This window comes from Carcharhinus amblyrhynchos, chromosome 28 (genome assembly GCF_965287045.1).
Source record: "Carcharhinus amblyrhynchos chromosome 28, sCarAmb.v2.hapA, whole genome shotgun sequence".
Lineage (NCBI taxonomy): Eukaryota > Metazoa > Chordata > Chondrichthyes > Carcharhiniformes > Carcharhinidae > Carcharhinus > Carcharhinus amblyrhynchos.
The window spans coordinates 4,389,049-4,413,256 of NC_137351.1; the positions used below are offsets into that span (position 1 = coordinate 4,389,049).

The following is a 24,208-nucleotide window of genomic DNA, read 5'->3' on the forward strand; positions in this document are numbered from 1 at the left end:
AGTCTAGTCTATACATAACTCCAGACACACAAAAATATGGTTGACTCTTAACTACTCTCTGAAATGGCATCACTGAACGAAGGCATTCAAGGGTAGACAACAAATTCTGGCCTTACCAGTGATCCCACGGCAGAGTAAGTTTCTCAAACAATTGCGAAAAACCAGAGGAGAATAAAATCAACAGGACAAGTAAACATGGCTTTACAGGAGCAGGAAACAAATCTGTTCGAGGTCTTTGAGGTGGTATCAGCACATTTTAAACAAAGAAAGTGTGGTAGCGTGGCCCTTAAAGGGGGTTGTTACCTGAGGACCTTGTGATTGGGGCAAAACCTATGGATTCTCAAGGCAGAAAGCTGAGCCAATCATGAGGTGAGCAGGTACCCTGGATGGAGGAAAGGTCCTGTAGTTGGAAGAGAGTTGTTCAGTCGTGTAGTTAATTCAGTTTGACCTTTTGTATACATAGTTATTTGTTATTGGCAATAAAGTCTTTATTCACATCACTTTGAATCACCCTCGATCTGTTACAGAAACCTTCACTGAGATGGCTAATCACGAATTTAACGAGGCCTCTGATGAATTGGAGGTCAGTCTGTATTAAAGCATGAGATAAATGGACAATTCATAGAATCATAGAGTGCAAAGGAGGCCATTAGGTCCATCGATCAAGACAATTATTGAAGTGGATTGTCAATTAGCTGCATCAAAGAGAGGGGGTGGTTGACACAGAGTTGTGTTAGACTGGTCATGACTAATTAGATGCAGATCAATGCTGGGATCCTCCTATTCATGTTGTATATCAATGAATTGGAAGTGGCAATGGAGAAAACATTTTCTAATGACACAAAGGTTGGGAACTGGAAGCAGGCTAAGAGGGATCTACAGATGCTGGGCTCAAAAATGGGAAATTAAACTCAATATTAGCAAATATAAAGTGATGTGGTTCGGTAAGAAGAAGAAACATTAGGAGGAATTTACTGCCTTCCCCCCCCGCCCGAGATAAGTTTGATGGCGGTGGAGCATTTAATTGGGCAGGAGGGTGGCAGACAGGAATCTTGCCCTCTTCCTGCCTCTATCCTGATTACATCTGTGGGAAGGCTCAAGGGTGGCCTCCTGTCCCCTCTGCAAATTAAGAGAGCAAATAATGCCCACTACAAGGCCCCATCCCTCCCCCACTGGTATTCACCCAGTGGCAGCAGGCAGGGGTCTCGTCAGGTGGGAAGCCCAAAAATTAAACTCTATCAGAGTTGTTTGTGGGATTCTGGATGAGATTTCCAATCACGGTCAAAAACATTCAATGCCTAATTGAAAGGCCTGGAGATTGGAAGGGGGGGGGGGTTACTGACAGCCAATCCCCTTCCCTTGTTGGCAATCCTCCCACCACCCCACTCCCCTATGACCCCCACCCTACATCTCACACTCCAACCTTCCACGTCACTTGCTATGACTGAGTCCCTTGGCAATACTGCACCTTGGGTGGATGGGTGTAGTACCAGCAATAGTGTAGTGGTTTTGTCACTGGACTAGTAATCCAGAAACCCAGGATAATGAGCTGGGGAGCCAGATTTGAAGCCCGCCATAGCAGATGGTGAAATATCTGGAACTAAGAGTCTAATAGTGACAGTGAAACCATTTCTTGTAAACACCCATCCGGTTCACTAATGTCCTTTAGGGGAGGAAATCTGCCGTCCTTACCTGGTCTTGTCTACATGTGATTCAGCCACAATGTGGTTGGCTCTTAAGTGCCCTCAGGGATGGGCAATAAATGCTGGCCCAGCCCCCATTGTCTACATCCTGTGAATGAATTAAAAAAAAGCAGCCACCTCCTGTCTGATGGTTTTACAAAGCAGTGAGGAGCTGCTGACCTCATATTGAATCAGTGCAGAAAGAGGTCATTTGGTTCATCAAGTCTGCACCAACCCTCTGAAAGCGCATCTTATCCAGGCCCTCCGCTCCACCCAATCCCCGTAACCCTGCACATTTACCGTGGCTAATCCACCTCGTATGGGACAATTTAACATGGTCAATCCATCTAAACTGCACATCTTTGGATGGTGAGAGGAGGAAACCCATGCTGACACGAAGAGAACATGCAAACTCCACACAGTGACCTAAGGCCGTAATTGAACCAGGGTCCCTGGTGCTGTACTAACCATAGTGCTGCTGTACCACCTGCTGACTGGCCACCGGGTCTCAGCAGGCAGGACTTTTATCACTGGGGTCCCTGATCCTGGGATAGACCAGCCACTGCATGCTTAAGTGCCTCTTTGGTAGTGGTTTTGGTGGACCTTTGCAAAAAGAGGTGGCACTTGTTGCTCTTTAGCCAACAGGTGAGACTGTCCCTTGTCTCCAATTAAAATGGGGCTTGGGTAGGCTTGGGTTGTTTTTGTCAGAGCAGAGAAGACTGAGGGGCGACCTGATTGAGGGGTTCAAGATTATGAGGGGTATGGACTGGGTGGATAGGGAGCAGCTGCTCCCCTTGGTTGAAGGGTCAGTCGCGAGGGGACACAAGTTAAAAGTGAGGGGTGGGAGGTTTAGGGGGAGTTGAGGAGAAACCTTTTTTATTCAGAGGGTGGTGACGGTCTAGAACGTGCTGCCTGGGAGGGTGGTGGAGGCGGGTTGCCTCACATCCTTTAAAAAAGTACCTGGATGAGTACTTAGTGCACCATAACATTCAAGGCTACGGGCCAAGTGCTGGCAAGTGGGATTAGGTGGGCAGCTCAGGGCATTTCGTGCATTGTTGCAGACTTGATGGGCCAAAGGGTCTCCTCTGCGCTGTAGTATTCTGTAATCCTGTGGCCTATTACCCATCGAGGCTATAACGTAAGGATGTCAGACTACAAGGCAAACACAGGAGATGGATTTGTGATTAATACAAAAGCAAAATACTGTGGATGCTGGAAATCTGAAATAATAACAGAATTCGCTGGATATACACAACAGGTCAGGCAGCATCTGTGGAGAGAAATCATAACCTTTCATCCCATGGCCCTGTATTGTTGCTTTCTGTGGAGTCCTGTGGAATACTGCAGTTTCACAATGTTTAGTGAACTATATAATCTGTTGTTTCAAAACATAGACTGTCCAGAATGGTCTTTTCCAGGTTTGTTTTTCCCATGTTTTTAGTTGCATCGTGACATTAGGAACACTTGCGACTGTGACCTCAATTTGTGCATTGAATCGACTCAGTAATTGCTGATTGCTACCAATCATATTCCAGCAAATTCAGTACATTTCAACGATAATTAACTGTTAACTATAGACCAATAAGGCTTGGAGAAACACAGTGCTTATGGAAGGTTGCATTACTTAAATCACCCTCTCACAAGGCTTTTAGTGATTGAGTGGATCGACATTCTTTAATACTCGGATGTGCAGGCAATCTGTAATTGCCTTTCGAAAGTGGTGATGGGCCTTCTGCGTAAACCCATACCCCAATGTCAATTATTTATTTTACAACTGAAAGATTGCTAGGCTACCCAGTGACCCGAGTTCAATTCTGGCCTTGGGTGACTGTCCCAAGTTTGCACGTTTGCCCTATGTCTGTGTGGGATTACTCCGGGTGCTCTGGTTTCTTCCCACACTCTAATGATGTGCAGGTTAGGTGGATTAGCCATGCTAAATTGCACCTTAGTGTCCAAAGATGTGTAGCTCAGGGGGATTGGCCAAGATAATTGCTCCTTAGTGTCCAAAGAAGTGCAGGTTAGGTGGATTGGTCATAAAAAATTGCTCCATAGTGTCCAGAAATGTCCAGGTTAGGGGGATTGACCATGCTAAATTATCCCTTAGTGTCAAAAATATGTTTAGGTTAGGTGGCTTACCCATGTTAAATGCATAGGGTTACTGGGAAAGAGTGGGTGATGGACCTGGGTACGATCAAGAGTTGGTGCAGACTCAATGGGCTGAATGGCCTCCATTTGCACTGTAGGGATTCTGTAGTATAGTTAAGACCTGAGCCCCATAGTGTGGGATTAGAGTTGTATATCAGCCTAATGCAGTGAAGGTTAATAGGTCATAGATTCAATAACACCCCCACAGCCCTAGTGCTAGTCCACAAATTACTGAATTCAATGTTAACAAGGTAGGATTTGAGCTTGTGATTTCTATAGTGGTGTACCTTACGTTACTGAACTTGATCTGTCCCTTTCTGTCTCCTACAGATTGAATAGATGCTGAAATATTGGATGCTTTGACATCTCCCTCCACAATCCAGACTTTCCACCTGCATTTTGCAAAGACTGTCAAGATACGCAACATTCAAGTGAAGAGAACAGTTTTAATTTTGAGGTAATGACATGAGTATTAGGGTAACAGCTGTTTAGTGCAGAGATTCAAATAACAAGCAGATGGGAGCCATGGTAAACGAGGATTAGCAACAAAGAACTTGTGGAGGGGGCGGGGAGCTGGAACAACTACGGTGCGATGTGGAAAAGCAGAGATATCGTGCACGTGCCAAATGAGTGATCATTGCAGAGGAACCGTAAAGGTCAACTGACAAGGGGAGCAGCTCGAACTCCAAGCTGAGTGGCAAAGGACTAAATTGAACAGGAAGAACCTCATCATAAACTCAGTTGCACAGAGGAACTCTATCATCAGGTTATGCCAACATCTCAAAGGACCCTACAGTACAGAAGGAGACCATTTGGTCCATCGAGTCTGCACCAACCATAATCCCACTCAGCCCTATCCCCATAATCCTGTACTAGTAACCTCCCTGCTAGTCCCCCTGACACTAAGGGTCAATTTAGCATGGCCAATCAATCTAACCTGCACATCTTTGGAACGTGGGAGAAAACCAGAATCATAGAATCCTACAGTACAGATGGAGGCCATTCAGCCCATCGAGTCTACACCAACCACAATCCCGCCCAGGTGCTATTCCTGTAACCCCACATATTTACCCTGCTAATCCCTCTGACACTAAGGTCAATTTAACACGGCCAGTCAACCACACTTTTGAACCATGGGAGGAAACCGGAGCACCCGGAGGAAACCCACGCAGACACGGGGAGAATGTGCAGACTCCACACAGAGGTCCCTGGTGCTCTGAGGCACAGTGCTTGCCACTGTTCTGCCCTATCCCATTATTGGTCAAGCGTGTCGCAGTTGCAGAGCAAGAGGGTGAGGTAGGAAAGTTTACAGTGAATATTGAAATTGGGCGGTTAATTGCACCAACACCAACATCCCTAGGAACGGATAGAGTGAGCATCAGATTCTGAGTCTGTTTCTCACTACAAGTTATTTCTGTGAAATTACAGCAGTTTGATAATATAATAGCAAATCTTTCCATCTGCACTGGCTCCTTCTGGCAAGCAGATGAAAACTCAATAGCAAGCCGAACCTCAGGGCACAGAATGATAATATCAAAGGATGACAATCTGTTCAGCAAAGGGATCTCACTGTTCAGCATTCATTAAAACTGGATTTACCAGAGGAAAAAAAAATCACCTCTGATCATCAGATTATGTCATTATTTTGGTGACGTTAGTAAAGCAACAATATAAATACCTCCTCTTCTGAATGTAATTTACCAAAAGGGATGAGAGAATGACATGGTCATGAATACAGAAAGAAAAATCACCCGACAATTTAGTCAAAGGCAAAAGAGACGTGAAGATGAAGAGGTAATCTGGGCTGGGAAAAGGTATTGGATATCGGGATGAGGTACTGGAGATAGGAATAGGATGGGTGAACAAAACTCAAGAAATGAGGAGCCAGAAAGTCGGGGATGGAACAGATGTCTGAGAAAAGATAAAATACTGGAAATCTGAGTGACGAGGGAGAGATATTGGCAATATCTCCAGAGAGGGGTAGGCCGGGGTGGGGGGGGGGGCGGGGGAGAGATTAAAAAGTTTCAACAATCGTCTGCCAATGTTACAGTACTTCTCCATTCCAATCTGAGTGCAAAACGGCACTAGACCCAATATCTCTAATCATCCATCCTTCTTGATTCAGCCGATATTCCTGATGAACTAGTCTTCCTGACTTACCCATATCCCTAATCAGCTCATCTTCCTGATTCATCCAGTTTCCCTGATTGGCTAGTTCTCCTGATTCATCCAGTTTCCCTGATCAGCTAGTCTACCTGAATTTGTCCATTATCCCTGATCAGCTAGTCTTCATGATTCATCCAGTTTCCCTGATCGGCTAGTCTTCCTGATTCATCCAGTCTCCCTGATCGGCTAGTCTACCTGATTTGTCCATTATCCCTGATCAGCTAGTCTTCCTGATTCATCCAGTTTTCCTGATTGGCTAGTTCTCCTGATTCATCCAGTTTCCCTGATCAGCTAGTCTACCTGATTTGTCCATTATCCCTGACCGGCTAATCTTCCTGATTCATCCAGTTTCCCTGATCGGCTAGTCTTCCTGATTCATCCAGTTTCCCTGATCGGCTGGTCTACCGGATTGGGGAAAATAAAACAGTGTGAATCAATATAATGATAGTGTTTTTGCCCCCACCTCCCAAAGGTAAAATGTAAAGACATAACCCGCATCTTCATCCAAATTGCCGCTTAGAAATGTGCATTTTGTGCCCCAAAAACAGATTATTTACATAAGAACATAAGAACATAAGAAATAGGAGCAGGAGTAGGCCATCTAGCCCTTCGAGCCTGCCCCGCCATTCAATAAGATCATGGCTGATCTGTCGTGGCTCAGTTCCACCTTCCCGCCCTCTCCCCATAACCCTTAATCCCTTCTCTTATCAAAAACCCATCAACCCGCTTCTTAAAAATATTTAGCGAGGCAGCCTCCACCACTTCAACGGGCAGAGAATTCCAGAGATTCACCACCCTTTGAGTGAAGAAGTTCCTCCTCAACTCCGTTCTAAACCGCCTCCCCTTTATCTTGAGGCTGTGCCCCCTAGTCCTACTGTCTTTTTTGAGCGGGAAGAGTCTCTCCACCTCTATCCTATCCATCCCATTCATCATCTTATACGTCTCAATGAGATCTCCCCTCATTCTTCTAAACTCTAACGAGTACAAGCCTAGTTTATTCAGCCTCTCCTCATAGCTCAATCCCCTCAACTCCGGTATCAGCCTAGTAAACCTCCTCTGCACTCCCTCCAGGGCCAAAATATCCTTGCGCAGGTGCGGCGCCCAAAACTGCACACAGTACTCCAGCTGCGGCCTCACCAATGCCCTATACAGCTGCAGCAAGACCTCCCTACTTTTATATTCAATCCCCTTCGCTACGAAGGCCAGCATCCCATTCGCCTTCCTGACCACCTGCTGCACCTGCAAGCTGGGTTTTTGCGATTCATGCACAAGGACCCCGAGGTCCCTCTGCACCGTCGCCTGCTGCAGTTTTTCGCCACGTAAGTAATAGTCCTTCCTACCATTCTTCCTACCAAAGTGGACCACCTCACACTTGCCAACATTAAATTCCATTTGCCATTTCCTGGCCCATTCGCCCAGCCTATCTAGATCCTTCTGCAGACTCTCCACACCCTCCGCACAATTTGCCGTTCCCCCAATCTTGGTGTCATCAGCAAATTTCGACACCCTGCACTCGGTTCCCTCCTCCAGATCATCTATATAAATGGTAAATAGCTGAGGCCCCAGCACCGACCCCTGGGGCACCCCACTAGTCACCATCCGCCAATCCGAATAGCACCCATTGACCCCCACTCTCTGCCTCCTATTTGACAACCAATCCTCTATCCACGCTAACACCCTACCCCCAACTCCATGTCCCCTGACCTTCTGCAATAACCTCTTGTGAGGTACCTTGTCAAACGCCTTCTGAAAATCCAGAAAGACCACATCCACCGGCTCTCCTCTATCCACTGCCCTAGACACATCCTCATAGAACTCCAGTAAATTTGTCAGACACGACTTCCCTTTAATGAAACCGTGTTGCGTCCGCCCTATCAAGCAATTCCCTTCAAGATGCCTCGCAATTTCCTGCTTAATGACGGATTCTAACATTTTACCTACCACAGACGTTAAACTAACCGGCCTATAATTCCCCGCCTTTTGCCTCCAGTTAGAAATTCCAGGAGATTATGCATTATCAGTGGCCAGTGAAATCACTCAGCTGGTGGGATCCAGACTCAGCATCTCTCTCTCACTCTCTCTCACATCACTAAATTGAATGTGATAGACAACACTGAGGAAGACTGCAACAAAATTATTGGAGAACATTAAAAGATTCACAGAACGGGCAAATAATCGGCAAATGAACTTAAACACAGATGAGTGCGAGGGAGTACATTCTGATGGAATCACAGAGAAGTCAATCATTACTTGGAAGGTCAAGGTGGGGTAAAGGGACAAATGGATTTCAGGGCGGCATGGTGGCACAGTGGTCAGCACTGCTGCTTCACAATGCCAGGGAGCCAGGTTCGATTCCAGCCTTAGGTTACTGTCTGTGCAGAGTTTGCATGTTCTCCCTGTGTCTGCATGGATTCCCTCCGGGTGCTCCGGTTTCCTCCAACAGTCCAAAGATGTGTGGGTTAGGTGGATTGAACATGCTAAATTGCCCCTTAGTGTCTAAAGATGTGTAGGTTAGCGGGATTAGTGGGGCAAATATGTAGGGTTACAGGGATAGGGCAGGGCAGGGCCAGGGTAGGCTATACTCTGACGGGGAGTCAGTGCAGACTCTATGTGCTAAATGGCCTCCTTCTGCACTGTAGGGATTCTACAATTCTAATACAAATACACCAATCTCAAGAAGAAATTAGATATTGCTCTAGCGGCTAAAGAGACCAAGGGATAAGGGGGAATCAGGATATTGAATTCAATGATCAACCATGATCATAATGTATTGTAGTACAGGCTTTAAAGGCTGAATGGCCTAACCCCCCCCCTTCTAATTTCTACGTTACCACGTTAAATTGAGATGCAAGTTAGTAAAGCCTGGAAAAAAGGCAAATCAAGCATATAGCTTTATTTCTAGAAGGTTAGAATTGAAAAGGTCGGAGGTTATGCTAAACCTATGTTGAAGTTCTATGAGATCACACTTAGAATACTGTGTGCTATTCCAGTCCCAGTTTATAAAAAAAGATATCGAAGCACAGGAGAGAGTGTAGAGGAGATTTACTAGCACGACAGAGAGCTGTGTGGGTGTTGGGAAAGGATTGACAGTCTGGGCCTTTTTGTCTTGAGATAAGAGAGCTGAGAGATGACTGAAAAGACCTAAACAGAATAGACAGAGAGAAAATGTTTCCTCTTGTGAGGAAGAGTGTAACTGGAAGACATCACTATGAGATGGTCACCAAGAAATCTAACAGTGAATTCAGAAGAAACATCTTTGCTCAGAAATGTGGAACTCACTGCCACAAGGAGTGGTTGAAGTGAACAATACATTTCATAGAATCGCTACAGTGCAGAAGAGGCCATTTGGCCCATCGAGCCTGCAACGACTCTTTGACAGAGCACCTTACCCTGGTCCTGTCCCCGCACTATCATTGTAACACCACACATTGACCGTGGCTAATCCCATCTAGACAGCTTGGGGCAATTTAACATGGCCAATCTACCTAACCTACACATCTTGGGACTGTGGGAGCATTCAGGGGAAACCCACACATGCCTGGGAGGAATGTGCAAACTCCACACAGACAGTCACCCAAGGCTGGAATTGATTCCGGGTCCCTAGCTCTGTGAGGCAGCAGCGCTAACCACTGTGCCACCATGTCATCCTGTTGGTCAAGTGTGTAGCAGTTGCAGAGCAAGAGGGCAAGGTAGGAAAGTTTACAGAGAGACTGAAATTGGGTGGTTAACTGCACCAACTGCAGTTGGTTAACTGCACCAACATTCCTAGGGACAGATAGTGTGCTACCATCTGCCCATTTAAACTGAAACCAGACAAGCAGGTGAGGGAGGTGGGAATGGGTGGTGTGATGTTAATGTACCTTTAAGAGTTTTTTTTAAATCATGATCTCTGCAGCCCTTACAGTCAGTGTTTCTCAGCTCACAGCTTTAGCTGATGTCATCATGTTGCTGGGTTGACTACGATGGGTTCTTTTATTGCTACTTAAGTACTTAATAGGTGTTGTTTGTGTTTACTCTGAGATTAGTTTCACGATCCTGCATTGTTAGGAGGATGGTCATATGTTTTTGGACCTTTTTTGTCACTGCGTTTATAGTTTCATTTTCAGTTCTGAGCTGCAAGTTTGAGTTTTAATTTTAGAAGGGATAGCAAGCTAAAAAGAAGTGTTTTCCCTCTCTCCCTGGTGTTCAGAAAGTTCTGTTGGTTAGTTGAAAACAAAATCTTGTTTTCCTGAAGGGAGAGAAACTGCTGCTATTGGGGGCTGGACCAAAGTCTCTTTGGTATTTTAGGAAGTTATCTTGTCTTCAAACTGTTCTGAGTCTCAAGAGCATTTGACTGCAGAATCCAACTAACAGTCTCGATCCCAGTATCACGTGAGCACTAGTCTGTGTGGTGTTAATCCTGTGAAAAGGGTCTTTGTCTATGGGATTGGTTTGATTGAAACATTGTAGAGATGTTTGTTAAGGGTTGTATCACAATTATTTCTTGGTTGCAATGGATAAAGGTTCTTGCTAATTCTCTTTCCATACATTTTAGCTACATTCTTAAATACACTTTGTTTGATAAAAGCTCCCTAGTGGGTCTTGTGAATCAAAGATGAAATGGAACATGTGCTAATTCTAGCCAAATTCAAGATGCAAAATTTAAGATCCAGGAGGGCTTCATAAAATACTTTGGAGTTTCTAACCTGAACCTTAACAATGGTTACGATGATAGATTTAGATGGAGGACAATGAATAGCAGCAGGCTGAATGGTTTGCTCCTGTGCCAGATATCCTTTGCAAACCTATATAACCTGAATTCAGCCCTGTGCTGACAACAAACCCCCTGCTCCCCCCAACCCCGTGAATTAACTTTGGCTATGAGCTCTCCCTGTAATACAAAAATGATGGAAGAGAGTGAAAGTTGTCTGGTTATTGAATTGAAATGTCGGAAAACTTGGAAAACGAATGAAGGGAAAACAAAGTGAAAAAAGAGGCGTGAGCAGCAATGGTTCAATTCCTCGACGTGGGGCCTGCTCACGTTAATGTGCATCCCGCAGCCTGTGATCCTCAGGTCTATTGACAAAATGCCCTTTTCAACCCATTAAACTGGACAATTGGGTAACTCCCGGGGAAAGCTAACACAACTCGATATCAGAATCACTTCACCTGCAAGCATCAACGGGAAAATCCAAGCTGGCATTTAAAGAATGACCGGAGAGGTAAAAAGAGCAGCTTCAAGTGCTTTGTCCTTGAACGTCTGTAGGGGAGAACTCCACCTGAGCAGATCCCACTCACTGCCCTGAGTCCGAAGGATAAGCAATGGGCCTGACATCTCTCAGCTAAGTGACAGCACAGTAATTCTGTTTAAAGAGGTACTCACGCCAAACGTGTCTCCCTCCGGCTTGTGTGTTACGCTGACTGGAGGGCCCGTCGTCACTTCAAATGATGGAACTAGAGACAGAGATTGCATGGTTACTCAGAGTGCCAGAGAATCAAGCCAGCACTCACAAACAATCCCCAGTGGAGGCTCGTAGAATCATAGAATCCCTACAGTGCAGAAGGAGGCCATTCTACCTACACCAACAACAATCCCACCCAGGCACGATCCCCATAACCCCACACATTTATCCTGCTAATCCCTTTACACTAAGGGGAAATTTAGCATGGCCAATCCACCTAAGCTGTACATCTTTGGATTGTGGGAGGAAACCACAGTACCCAGAGAAAACCCACGCAGACACGGAGGAAACATGCAAACTCCACATAGACCAGAAGATATAGGAGCAGAATTAGGCCATTGGGTCCATCGAGTCTGCTCTACCATTCATTCATGGCTGATAAGTTTTTCAACCCCATCTCATCTTCCCTGCAGCCTTTGATCCTTATACCAATCAAGAACCTGTCTGTCTCTGTCTTAAATACACTCAATGACCTTCTGTGGCAACGAATTCCACAGATTCACCACCCTCCGGCTGAAGAAATTCCTCCGTGCCTTGGTTCCAAAGTGTCACCTCTTTACTCTGAGACTGTGCCCATGGATCCTAGTCTCTCCTACTGATGGAAACAATCACCCAAGGCAGGAATCGGACAGGAGTCCCTGGCACTGTGAGGCAGCAGTGCTAACTACTGTGCCGCCCTATTTTTCTCTCAGAAGGTGGTGGGAATCTGAAATGCGCTGCCTGGAAAGACAGTGGAGGCTGGATGCCATACAAACTTTAAAAAATATTTGGATGAAATATCATAACATTCAAGGAAATGGGACAAGTGCAGAAAATGGAATGAGCGCCTTTACTGGAGATGTTGTTGCTGCAGTCTTGATGGGCTGAAAGGCCTTTGCTGCATTGTATGAATGCAGTTCTTAACTCCAGCAGTTCTCTCTTTAATTCTGTAGTGACATAATGTGATACAGAAAGACAGCCCGGGGCACTAGACTGGCAATAGAGGCTTGTAACAGGCCTGAGCTTAAAGTGGTTTCCCCTCAAACTCGGGGGTTGGATCACTGTAACTTGCACACAGATACGCAGTACTGCTGATGATAATTGGACATTTTTGATCAACAGTTCTGACAGGTGTCGGCTCGCACAGATCCCCAGGTAGCACGCTGTTTTGTCAAACCCATATTGGGTGGAACTTTCAGGATCCAGGTCTTTGCAGTAATTAGATGATTTTTGACAACAAGTCAACTGTTCCTGAATAATTTGAGCAGACTTATCCTTCAAGTATCAGGGAATTACTGTCCCATTTGGCACGCGTGGGTGAGATACGACGGATTAGACACAGAGCTCAGCTCCATCTGCATCGTCTCAACAAACATTTTGGGATCAGGTGCAGCACAAGTTAGATACAGATTTGTGTTATCTCTTGAAGTACTCCCAGGTCAGGTACAGCGCAGGTTAGAAACTGTTCCCACTGTAAGTTGGCTGACAGTGCATATCTTGTTCCTTTACATCACTGTCCTCCTGCCTGAACACTCGCTGAATGCTCTCCATTATCACACCAATGTGCTTTTGACTGATTTGTTGTCTCTCGCCTCACTCTCCACTTGTGGCATTTGAATAGATATCAATGATCTTTCCTTTGCAAATTGACAGGAATGTGGCACGGTGGCACAGTGGTTATTGGTGTACCAAATGGACACTATTCTCCCCTGAATCTGGCTACATTAGGGGTTCCACTCACATACACACGGGGCGGGGTAGGTGTGGGAAGGTGCGGCGGCGCGGGCTCGTTGGGCCGAAGGGCCTGTTTCCCGTGCTGGGATGTTCTTTGTTCTTTGTTAGCACTGCTGCCTCACAGTGCCAGGGACCCAGGTTCAATTTTGGCCTTGGGTGATAGTCTGTGTGGAATTTGCACATTCTCCCTGTGTCTGCGTGTGTTTTCTGTGGGTGCTCTGGTTTCCTCCCACACTCCAAAGAGCTTAGATGGATTGGCTATGCAAAATTTCCCCTTAGCGTCTGAGTATGTGTAGTTTAGGTGGATTAGCTATGGTAAATGTGTGGAGGTTACAGGGATAAGGCAGGGGGGCGTGTCTGGATTGGATGCCCTTTCAGAGAATTGGTGCAGACTCGATGGGTTGATTGGTCCTTTTCTGCACTGTAGGGATTCTGTGATGAATGCATCTGACTAACAAAGGAAGGAAGCTTCAGCCTGTACAATGAGTCCTTCTTCCCCGGACAGCAAACCGCTTATTAATGGGAGGAACTGCAAGATATATAGTGGACGCAACCAGTTAGAGTGGAATTATGTCAAGTCAGCAACAACCCTCAAATTGAGAGTGGCTTGGAGAGATTGAGGAGATAGTAATTTGGGAACTCTGTAATCATGGCATTGTGTCATTCTCTTACACCCCACACTCCAGCAACTTTGCCATTTTCTTAAACCTGTATAATATTAGCTGCATTCATTCATTAAAAGGATGCCACCATCATGAGCGAGTGATGGATAATGATTTTTGTAGAACGTTATGCATCAACAAATCATTGTGTCCCTGGCAGGTGATGCCACTAGATTGGGATGGTGCCAATTTAGTAATTAATATCCCTGCGAAAGTCCTTTGTTTTTTGGTGACCCCTATGCCTTGGCACACGGAGCAACAGAGCAAGTAGCCTCTCTGGAGCATGCAGCACACAAACGTCAATTCTCTTCAAAGAACCAACCAATCCAAGCTTAATAACAAAAAGGTACTTACTGTAAAAGGGGTTCTCCAGGATTTCTGCAGAGACAAAAGAGAAAGGGAAAATTGTTAGTCTGCAAGAGATGACCTGAGGTAATTTAGCATTGGGTTCACGCTGAGGGAATGCAGTTGAATCTCTCACGCACAGGGCCACAAATTTATTACCAACTGACCATTGACGATCTCCATTTTACAAGCTGCTGTGGCTTTCAAGTGCACTGTGGCAGAGCTGGTGACACTTGGCACTGCAGCACCTGGCCTATCTGCTGGGCCAGGTCCATCCATTGCTCCTTACAGATACGTTCAACTCAATCTTTTAATACAAGTCTAACTCTCTGGAGGCAGACAGCTTTTAATTCATGGGTTACGCTTTTCTTTTGAAAGGTCTCAGCACTGGCATAGCTCTCAGACCAATGCCAACAGGAAGCTGTGTCCATTCACTTCATGAGGCAAAGGCAGATCTACAACACATCCCCTTGGGGTGCAGTGACTTCTGATCCATGCCCTACCTTGTCAGTTTTTATTCACAAACAGAGGCAAAAAGGATAATTGCTGCCTTAAAAGTATTTTTTTTTTATTCATTCCTGGGACATGGTGTTGCTGGGTGGCCAGCATTTACTGTCCATCCCTCGCTGCCTTTGAACTGAGTGGCTTGATCAGCCATTGCAGAGGGCAGTTGAGAGTCAACCACATTGCCCTGGATCTGGAGTCACATGTAGGCCAGACCTAGTAAGGACAGCAGATTTCCTTCCCTAAAGAACATTGGTGAATCAAATGGGCTTTTCAACAATCGACAATCAGTAGATTCTTAAATTCTAGATATCTTAGAATCATCGAATCATACAGCACAGAAGAGGCACTTCAGCCCATCAATTCCACACTGACACATTAGAAACACCTGAACTCCCACCGACCGACACCTGGCCCATAGCCCTGAATGCTATGATGTGCCAAGTGCTCATCCAGATACTTTTCAAGGGATGTGAGGCCACCCACCTTTACCACCCTCCCAGGCAGCACATCCCAGGCTGTCACCACCGCCTGGGTAAAAAGGCTTTTCTTCACACCCCACCAAACATCTTGCCCCTCACCTCGAACCTATGTCCCCTTGTGACTGACCCTTCAACTAAGGGGGACAGCAGCTCCTTATCCACTCTGTCCATATCTCTGATAATCTTGTACATCTTGATCCCGTCATCCCTCAGTCCAGGTATGGCCTCACCAACACTCGATACAATTGCAGCAAAACATCCCTATCCCTATTCTCAAATTCTCTCATTACAAAGGCCAACATGTCATTTGCCTTCTTTACTGCCACTGTACTTGAGTGTATACTTTCAGTGGCTGATACACGAGGACTCCAAGGTCTCATTGAGTATCCACCTCTCTCAATTTACACCCATTCAAGTAATAATCTGTCATCCTACTATTCTATCAAAGTGGATAACCTCACATTAATCCACATTACACTGCATTTGCCATTCAAATGCCCACATACTCAGCCTGTCCAAATCACACTGAAACATCTCTGCATCCTCCTCACACCTCACTCTCCCACCCAACTTTGTATCATCTGCAAATTTGGAGATAATATATTCAGTTCCCTTTTCCAAATCATGAATATATAATGTGAACAGTTGGGGTCCGAGCACAGATCTCTGCGGAACCTCACTAATCACTGACTGCCAATCAAAAAAAGGACCATTTATGCCAACTCTTTGCTTCCTATCTGCTAACCAGCTTTCTATCCATCTCAAGACATTACCTGCAATCCTACGTGCTTTAGTTTTACATAGTATGTGAGATCTTGTCGAAAACCTTCTGAAAGTCTTAACAAACCACATTCACTGGTTCTCCTTGGTCAACTCGACTAATTACATTCTCAAAAAATTCCAGTAGATTCATCAAGTATGATTTCCGTTTTGTAAATCCATGCTGACTTTGTCTGATTATACATTGCCTGCCTTCCAAATGATGAGTTATGAAATCCTTGAGAATGGACTCCAGCAACGTTCCCAGTACTAACGTTAGGCTCATTGGTCAATGGTTCCCTGTTTTCTCTCCATCTCCCTTTTTGAGTAGCGGGCTTACATTAGACAACCTCCAACCTGTAGACACTGTTTCAGCGTTAAAAGAATTTTGGAAAATTAGCACCAATGAATCTTCTATTTCCAGATCCACTTCCTTAAATACTCTGGGATGAAGATTATCAGGACCTGGAGATTTATCCACCTTCAATTTCCCCAAAACCATTTCTCCACTAATGCTGATTTCCTTCGGCTCCCCACTAAAACATGTTTCTCTCAGCACTTCTGCTACATTATTCATGTCTTGCTTTGTGAAAACTGAAGTAAAGCAAAAATTTAATTCCACAGCCATTTCTTTAGTCCCTGTTACGCATTTGCCCGTTTCTGACTGCAAAGAGCCGTTTTTGTCAATCTTTTTCTCTTTACGTATCTATAGAAACTCTTACAGTCAGTTTTTATGTTTCCTGCTAGTTTACTTTCATACTCTATCTTTCCCTTCTTAATCAATCCCTTGGTCCTCCTTTGCTGAACTTACTCCCAATCCTCAGGCCTATTTCTTTTTCTTGTCAATTTGTATACTTCTTCCTTGAATCTTATACTATCTCCAATTTTGCTTGTAAGACATGGCTTGGCTATAATTCCCTTACCACGCTTGTGCCAAACAGAAATAAACAAATCCTGGAGTTTATTTATTTGTTCTTTAAATGCCTGCCATTACCTGTCCACTGTCTTTTCTTTCAATTATGTTTCCCAGCCCATCATGGCCAATTCAAGCTTCATACCGTCATAGTTACCTTTATGGAGTTTCAGGACACAGAATACATTCTTCTTGTAGCAACTCTGCCTCACTGTTAACCACCCGTCCAATCTTTGTGTCATTCGCAAATAGTCATCAATGTAATTTATATAAATGACAAAAAATAGGAGGCCCAACACAGGTCCCTGTGATACATCACTGGGCATCGGCTTCCAGTCACTAAAGCAGCCTTCTGTCATCACCCCTGTCTCCGACAGCTGTAAGAAGTCTCACAACACCAGGTTAAAGTCCAACAGGTTTATTTGATAGCCACTAGCTTTTGGAGTGCTTGCTAACCCTTTGTCAGGTGAGTGGGAGTTCTGATCACAATCAGGGCATATAAAGACACAAACTCAATTTACAAAATAATGATTGGAATGCGAGTCTTTACAGGTAATTAAGTCTTAAAGGTACGGACGATGTAACTGGAGAGAGCGTTAAGCACAGATTAACGAGATGTGTATTGTCTCCAGACAGGACAGTAGTGAGATGTTGCAAGTCCAAGCAAGTCATGGGGGTTAAGGATAGTGTGACATGAACCCAAGATCCCGGTTGAGGCCGTCCCCATGTGTGCAGAATTTGGCTGTCCTACAGCTGAGCCAGTTTTGAATCCAGTTTTATATCCCATGTGAATTTACCTTCTTTACAAGTCTTCCATGAGGGACCTTCTCAAAGGCTTTGCTGGAATCCATATAAACTAGATATTTTTTATTGAATTCAAATTCCACCATCTGCCGTGGTGAGATTCAAACCTGGGTCCCCAGAACACTAGCTGAGTTTCTGGATTAAAAGAACAGCGATAATACCACTAGGCCATCACCTCCCCTAAATATCCAAAATAAATACAACAACTCTTCAAGCTTAGAAGCAGAATTAGGGATGGTTGTACTGACTGAAGGTTAATGCCAAAGAATTGGCTGACACCAAATTGACAATTTCCATCATCAGAGGTTTCTTCATTCCTTCTTATGGATGGATGGAATGTTCCACCTGAGGTGGGCATAGGGTGGTGAGAACATGGCACTGTCCGTCCCATCATTGCGCCATATCTCCTGCTAATCCATCATCTGTGATTAAAGTTACGGCGCAGAGGTGATTTTTCCCTCTGCGCAATTTTGAAACTATCCAAAAGAATGCCTCACCTCGTAACCTTATACAAATGTGCGTGAAGTAGTTGAAAGCTATTGGTTTTGGTAAATTAAAGCAGGATCTCTATCATGAACAATCAATAGGTCTTTATTTGAAAACTGGTGCCAACCGTATAAAACAACTAACAAACTGAATACACTCCCCAGTAGAATGCCGTTCGATTATTACAAGACTCATTCAGGAATAATGAAATAAATCCATATACAATATAGTAACTATCAAATAACATAATACCAAGCATCTGTTGGAGGTATGAACTTTTGTCCGATGCTTCTGTCTGGAACTCTTTCAGAGTTGATATCTTTTTCTCTTCAGGTGGTGATTTTCTGAAGATATATTTATATATTAAACTGCAGGATTCCATATGAGAGCCTTGCCTTTCCCTCCTTCCAATTAAAGAGGTTGCAAGCTTACTCTGACAAGTCATTTCCCCTTGTCTGTGTTTAAGTACCTGGAATTACCTCCTGCAATTTGAGTGGCTTGAGGCTGTCAACAAACCTTACATTTGAATTCCATTGGTCCTGTGCCTCTGCGTCTTTCCTTAAAACTCAGTCCAAGATGGCGCCGGAGCGAGGCAACTTCTTGCAAGCTGCCCCCAGCGTACCTTCTAATTCTATCTTTTATTCTCGTTCTCGACTTGTAAAATTTCATTCTCATTAAGTTGATCTTTCTCTACACCCTAACTATGAATGTAACACTACATTCTGCACCCTTTCCTTTCCTTTTCTATGAACAGTATGCTTTCTCTGTATAGTGTGCAAGAAACAATACTTCTCACTGTATGTTAATAATAAATCAAATCAAATCAAATCAAAAAGGCCTGGTTTGGTGTGTTGAAACCTTGACTGCTGCTTTGGATACAAATGTTGTAAACCTCTTCTGCAGTTTAAAATCCACAGGAAGACATATGGTTTTATAAAGAGACAGTGCCATGTGATGTCTTTTGCTTGTTTCTTTGCATTTCTTTTCATTATTTACATTTTCAAACAACGCAGTTTTAACCTGACATATGCAAATTCATAACACTAAGGTGTGATCTGGATGAATGCTCCCTCTTTAATGTCTCACAGGGAAAGAATGGAATTTAGCGAGTGTGTAAAAACTAGTGGGCTGGACGGACACAGTTAAAACAACTGTACATCTTTGGACTGTGGGAGGAAACTGGAACACTCAGAGGAAACCCACACAGACACGGGGAGAATGTGCAAACTCCACACAGCCGGGAATCGGAGCAGGGTCCCAGATCCTGTGAGGCAGCAGTGCTAACCACTGCCCATAATGAGTAAATGAAAAAGGGAATGAGGAGAAACGGGTTCACACAGAGGCCAGGATTGCGGCTGGCCAACCTCAGATCCACCAACTTCTGGCAAAAACCTTAAAATCCCAGCCAGAGGTGTTTTAAGATCTGGAACTGGGGAATCAGTGGTGCAGTGAGATTGTCACTGGACTAGTAATTCAGAGGCCCAGGGTAATGCTCTGCGGACCTGAGTTCAAATCCCACCACGGCAGATGGTGAAACTTGAATTCTAGCAAAAAAAAATCTAGAATTAGAAGTCTAATGATGACCATGAAACCACTGTTGCTTGCCTTAAAAACCTATCTGTTTTACTATAATGTCCTTGAGGGAAGGAAATCTGCCACCCTTACCTGGTCTGGCCTACATGTGACTCTGGATCCACAGCAATGTGGTTGACTCTTAAGTACCCTCAGGGATGGGCAACAGATGCTGATACAGCCAGTGACGCCCACATTCCATGAAGGAATTAAAACGAAAATGCACGACCCATAAAGATGGTGGAATCAGATTCCACAGGATTGGAAAATGTCAATGAAGGAGACAAGTTTATGAGGAAAAATCCAGAATGTGGGACTAAACCGGGCAGCTCTCAAAGAGCTGGTTCAGACATGATGGGCCGCTCTGTTTCTATCTGATCTGCAGTGCACTTGTAGTACTTTGTGCATTTGTCTGAGACTCCCAACTCTCCCTCTTTGTATCCTCACTTTTCGGGAGGGCAATCTGTCCCAGAAAAACGGAAGATGTCCCGGCATCGTCAGAGGTGGAACAGAGGATGAAATGATTCCGAGAGGGAAAATGTAGCCGTGGGATTGTGAAGGATAGGATTGTGTCATAAGCGATAAATGGATGCAGTCACAATCTGCACAGCTGTGAACATTAAAACAATTCAAATGAGATGAATTAAGATGAGCTGCATAGGGTGGATTATATTTGCTGAGACAGTGTGCTTCAGCTGTCTCTCTGCGGCAAGAGCTTTGTTTGAATATCAGATAGGACTTTTGTGTTTTCATTAAAACACCAAGCAGGCAGGAGACTTGAAAGAAGCGTCGGACTGGATTTGTCTTATCCTCACAGTTACCGCTGCCAGAATTGATTACTTCAACACTCTTCTTACTAACCCTCTCACCCTCGATTAACATAGAAACTAGAAGCAAGAGTAGGCCATTCAGCCCTTCAAGTCTGCTCCACTATTCATTTTGATTATGGCTGATCATCAAATTCAATATCCTGATCCTCCCTTCCCCACCATACCCCTTGGTCCTTATAGCCCAAAGAGCTATATCCAACTTCTCTTTGAAATCAGATGTTTTGGTCAACTGCTTTCTGTGGTCATGAATTCCATACATTCGCCACAACTGTCCATCCACAGTTGTCCTTGAAGGGCAGTTGAGAGTCAACCACATTGCTGTGGCTCTGGAGTCACATGTAGACCACACCAGGCAAGGAAGGCAGATTTCCTTCCCTAAAGGTACATCAGTGAAGCAGCTGGGTTTCTAGTAATAGTAACTATTTTAGGCACCCCAATGCAGCTCCGTATGAGACTCCCAGGGGACCTCCTGCCCCAACTCAACCTGATTCCTCACCCCAGCCTGCACCCCAGTTCCAACTCCTTCCCACCCCGTCAATGCCTGACTCCTGTCCTCTGACTCCCCATGTCCAACTCCACCCCGACATCCGACTCCCTTCCCCAATGTCCGACCTCTCCCAGTAGCTGAAGTCCCACCCCCACGAATGTTCATCTCCTGTCTCCCCAGATGTTTGCACCCTCCATCGCACCCTCCCCCAACCCATTATCCACCATGTCTAAAACCTCCCTACCTCCACAGCTACTTCCATTAAAAGGAGGCTTGTTCTTTCTCCTGCAGGACCCAGGTATGAGGTTCACTTCTCAGGTCTCACAGGGACTGAGTCAGGAAGGTCGGGAAAGACCGACACTCTAAGAGCTTCTTAGTGGGATAGTCAGAGGCTTTTTTCCCAGGATGGAAGATCAATTACTAGGGAGCACAGGTTTAAGGTGCAAGGGGCAAGGTTTAAAGGAGATGTATGAGGCAGAGTTTTTACACAGAGGGTGGTGTGTGCCTGGAACCCGCTGCCGGGGGAGGTAGTGGAAGCAGAAACGATAGTGACTTTTTAGGGGCATCTTGACAATTACATGAATAGGATGGGAATAGAGCGATATGGTCCACAGAAGGGTAGGGAGTTTTAGTTAAGCCAGGCAGCGTGGTCAGTGCAGGCTTGGAGGGCTGAAGGGCCTGTTCCTGTGTTGTAATGTTATTGTTCTTTGGGTACGGCACATCAATTTGCCACTGATGACCACTCAAAGGAAGTTATGGGCTCCCAAGCTCAATGGACCTTTCAACGATCCATCAGATTTTCCGTACCGTCCGCAACAATTCCTATAGCGGGACTGGAAAATTTACCCCAAAGAGTTTGTATGTTCTCGGATTGGCAGCACTTCATGAAGAGCTTTATTTAGGATCACCAATAGGGGACGGGAAGTTGGAGAGGAAAAGGCCATTGCCACAATCCAGAATACACCCATCCAGGGCTGGCAAGAAACATTTATCGGTTCTTTATGTTGAAAAGAAGGTTGGTTTTGGAGAATTTGCTGGTTTGCAATGATGCTTCCAATAGACATTGCCGGCTATAAACAGCTTGAATCTCGTACCTACTTCTTTATTCTTTAGCGAAAGCTGTTGGAATCTCTCTACATCAACCAATAAAAGAAAACAGATCTTCCCAATTGGGCTTTGCTGTTTCCAGGTGAAAGAGATTATTCCAGGGCTTGTGGCTGTTTCCGATAACGTTGGAAGAGCTGAGGCCCTTTCTCTGAACCGTGACTATCAGATGGATCTGGTGCAGCAGTCTCTTGAGAACAATGCATGAGTAAGCAGGTGCCTTTGTAGCACTGACCTCGTATCAAGCTGCTTGGGCCTTTTCACTCTCCCACACCGTTTAAGCATTCAGTTTAGCACCAAAGCTCTGCCTTTTCCATCGTACTTCGATGCAGTTCAGCAACGATTCAAGTTGTAGACCTTACACAGCCTCACGTGGTCCCTGCCTTCATTGAACACTATTCTGCACTATTCTCCAGGTATGGGACGGCGTGGTGGCACAGTGGTTAGTACTGCTGTCTCGCAGCGCCAAGGATCCAGGTTCCATTTGTGCCTCGTGTCTATGTGGAGTTTGCACGTTTGCCCCATGTCTGTGTGGGTTTCTTCCAGGTGCTCCAGTTTCTTCCCACAGCCCAAAGATGTGCGGGTTAGATAGATTGGCCATGCTAAATTGATCCTTAGTGTCAGGGGGATTAGCAGTGTAAATACATGGGGTTAGGGCTTCGGTGAGATAGTGGCCTGTGCAGGTTCGATGGGTCGAATGGCCTCTTTCTGCACTGTATGGATTCAATGTGTGGTATTTCTCAGTGTCTCCTGATAACTGCAGTTCTTTCAGTTGGAGTTATGCATCATATCCAGCTTTACAATCCAGGGCTGCCCAATAGCATAAGGACAATAAAGACAGCCCTTGACCAGAAAAGGACCAGATTGATGTCTGGTTGCATGAGACCAAGGACATAGTGGCAGAATTAGGCCATTCAGCCCATTGAGTCTGTTCTGCCATTCAATTATGACTGATTCTCAACCACATTCTGCCGCCTTTCCCCCGTAATCTTTGATCACCTTACCAATCAAGAACCTATCTATCTCTGTCTTAAATACACTCAGTGAGTATGCTTGCAGTAAGACCTGCACTACCCTCTGTGGCAATGAGTTCCACAGATTCACCACCTTCTGGCTGAAGAATTTCCTCCTCATCTCAGTTCCGAAGGGTTGTCCCTTTACTCTGAGGCTGTGCCCTCGGATATTAGACACCAAACACTGTGTTGTTTGAAAGAAAATTGCTGGAAAAACCCAGCAGGTTTAGAGAGAGAAACGGAGTGAATTTTTCGAGTCTACGTGACTCTTCTTCGGAACCTGTATCATTTTGGTGACTTCACTGGATTCCTCCAATCGAAATCAAAAAAACTCCCAGTGCCGACACTTTCTTCATGTTGTTTGCAGCTTTGAGGGAACGAACCTATCACCTGCGTATAAGGTAAGTGATACCTTTTCACTCCACCTGCAGCCACTCCATTATAAATGGTGAAACTCACCCCCTCTGGAAATGGCCTCTGTCTATGGAAATCATGGGCTGGATTTTGCAGAAGAATCAGTGTTGCTTGATGTTGTTTAGGTGCAGCTTCCAGTAACTTCCGCATGTGCAGTTCAACATGGAAATCAGAAAGTTCTGTTCCACCCAAAAGTTGCGTGATAACAGTATCTCACTGTGAACCACCCCCTCGCTCTCTTGGTACCAGGCCCTAAGAGGGTGCTGGCAACCATGGACTTCCATTAGACTGGTCCATGCTTGGTGGCGCAAATTGTCTTCGCGCTCTCTGACCGTTCCCGCTTACCAATCAGAAATATTGGCCAGAATTTTACCGGCATGCCCACCCTGATTCCGAGAGTGGACGAAGCTCGGAGAACGGCATTCTCCGTTGGCCTTGGGCAGGATTGTATGAACCTTGGGCGGATGTGCCAGTAAACTTCTGCCCGTTGGAAAGATTTACAGGCTGATTATCAAAGGCTGTCAGGCCACGTTATAAATGCACCTTCTGTGGCCATTGAGTCATGAAGTGGGACTTGAACCCAGGGCTATTGTTCTAGAGTTGGGATGTTCACCTCTGCATCACAAGGCCCCCCACCCCATCCAAATGTATCAAACAGTGTAAATAAGCAATAATCTCACTAGTAA

General features: G+C 45.1%; 1 protein-coding gene across 1 annotated transcript in view; it reads right to left on the minus strand.

Annotated features, from left to right (window-relative positions):
* LOC145359671 (NT-3 growth factor receptor-like) overlaps positions 1 to 24,208 on the minus strand; it is a 760,567-nt gene that overhangs the window by 333,467 nt on the left and 402,892 nt on the right. The window contains exon 9 of the mRNA XM_080214410.1: positions 11,356 to 11,426. Coding sequence (XP_080070536.1) covers positions 11,356 to 11,426 — 71 coding nt within the window. The remainder of the gene's footprint in view (positions 1 to 11,355; positions 11,427 to 24,208) is intronic.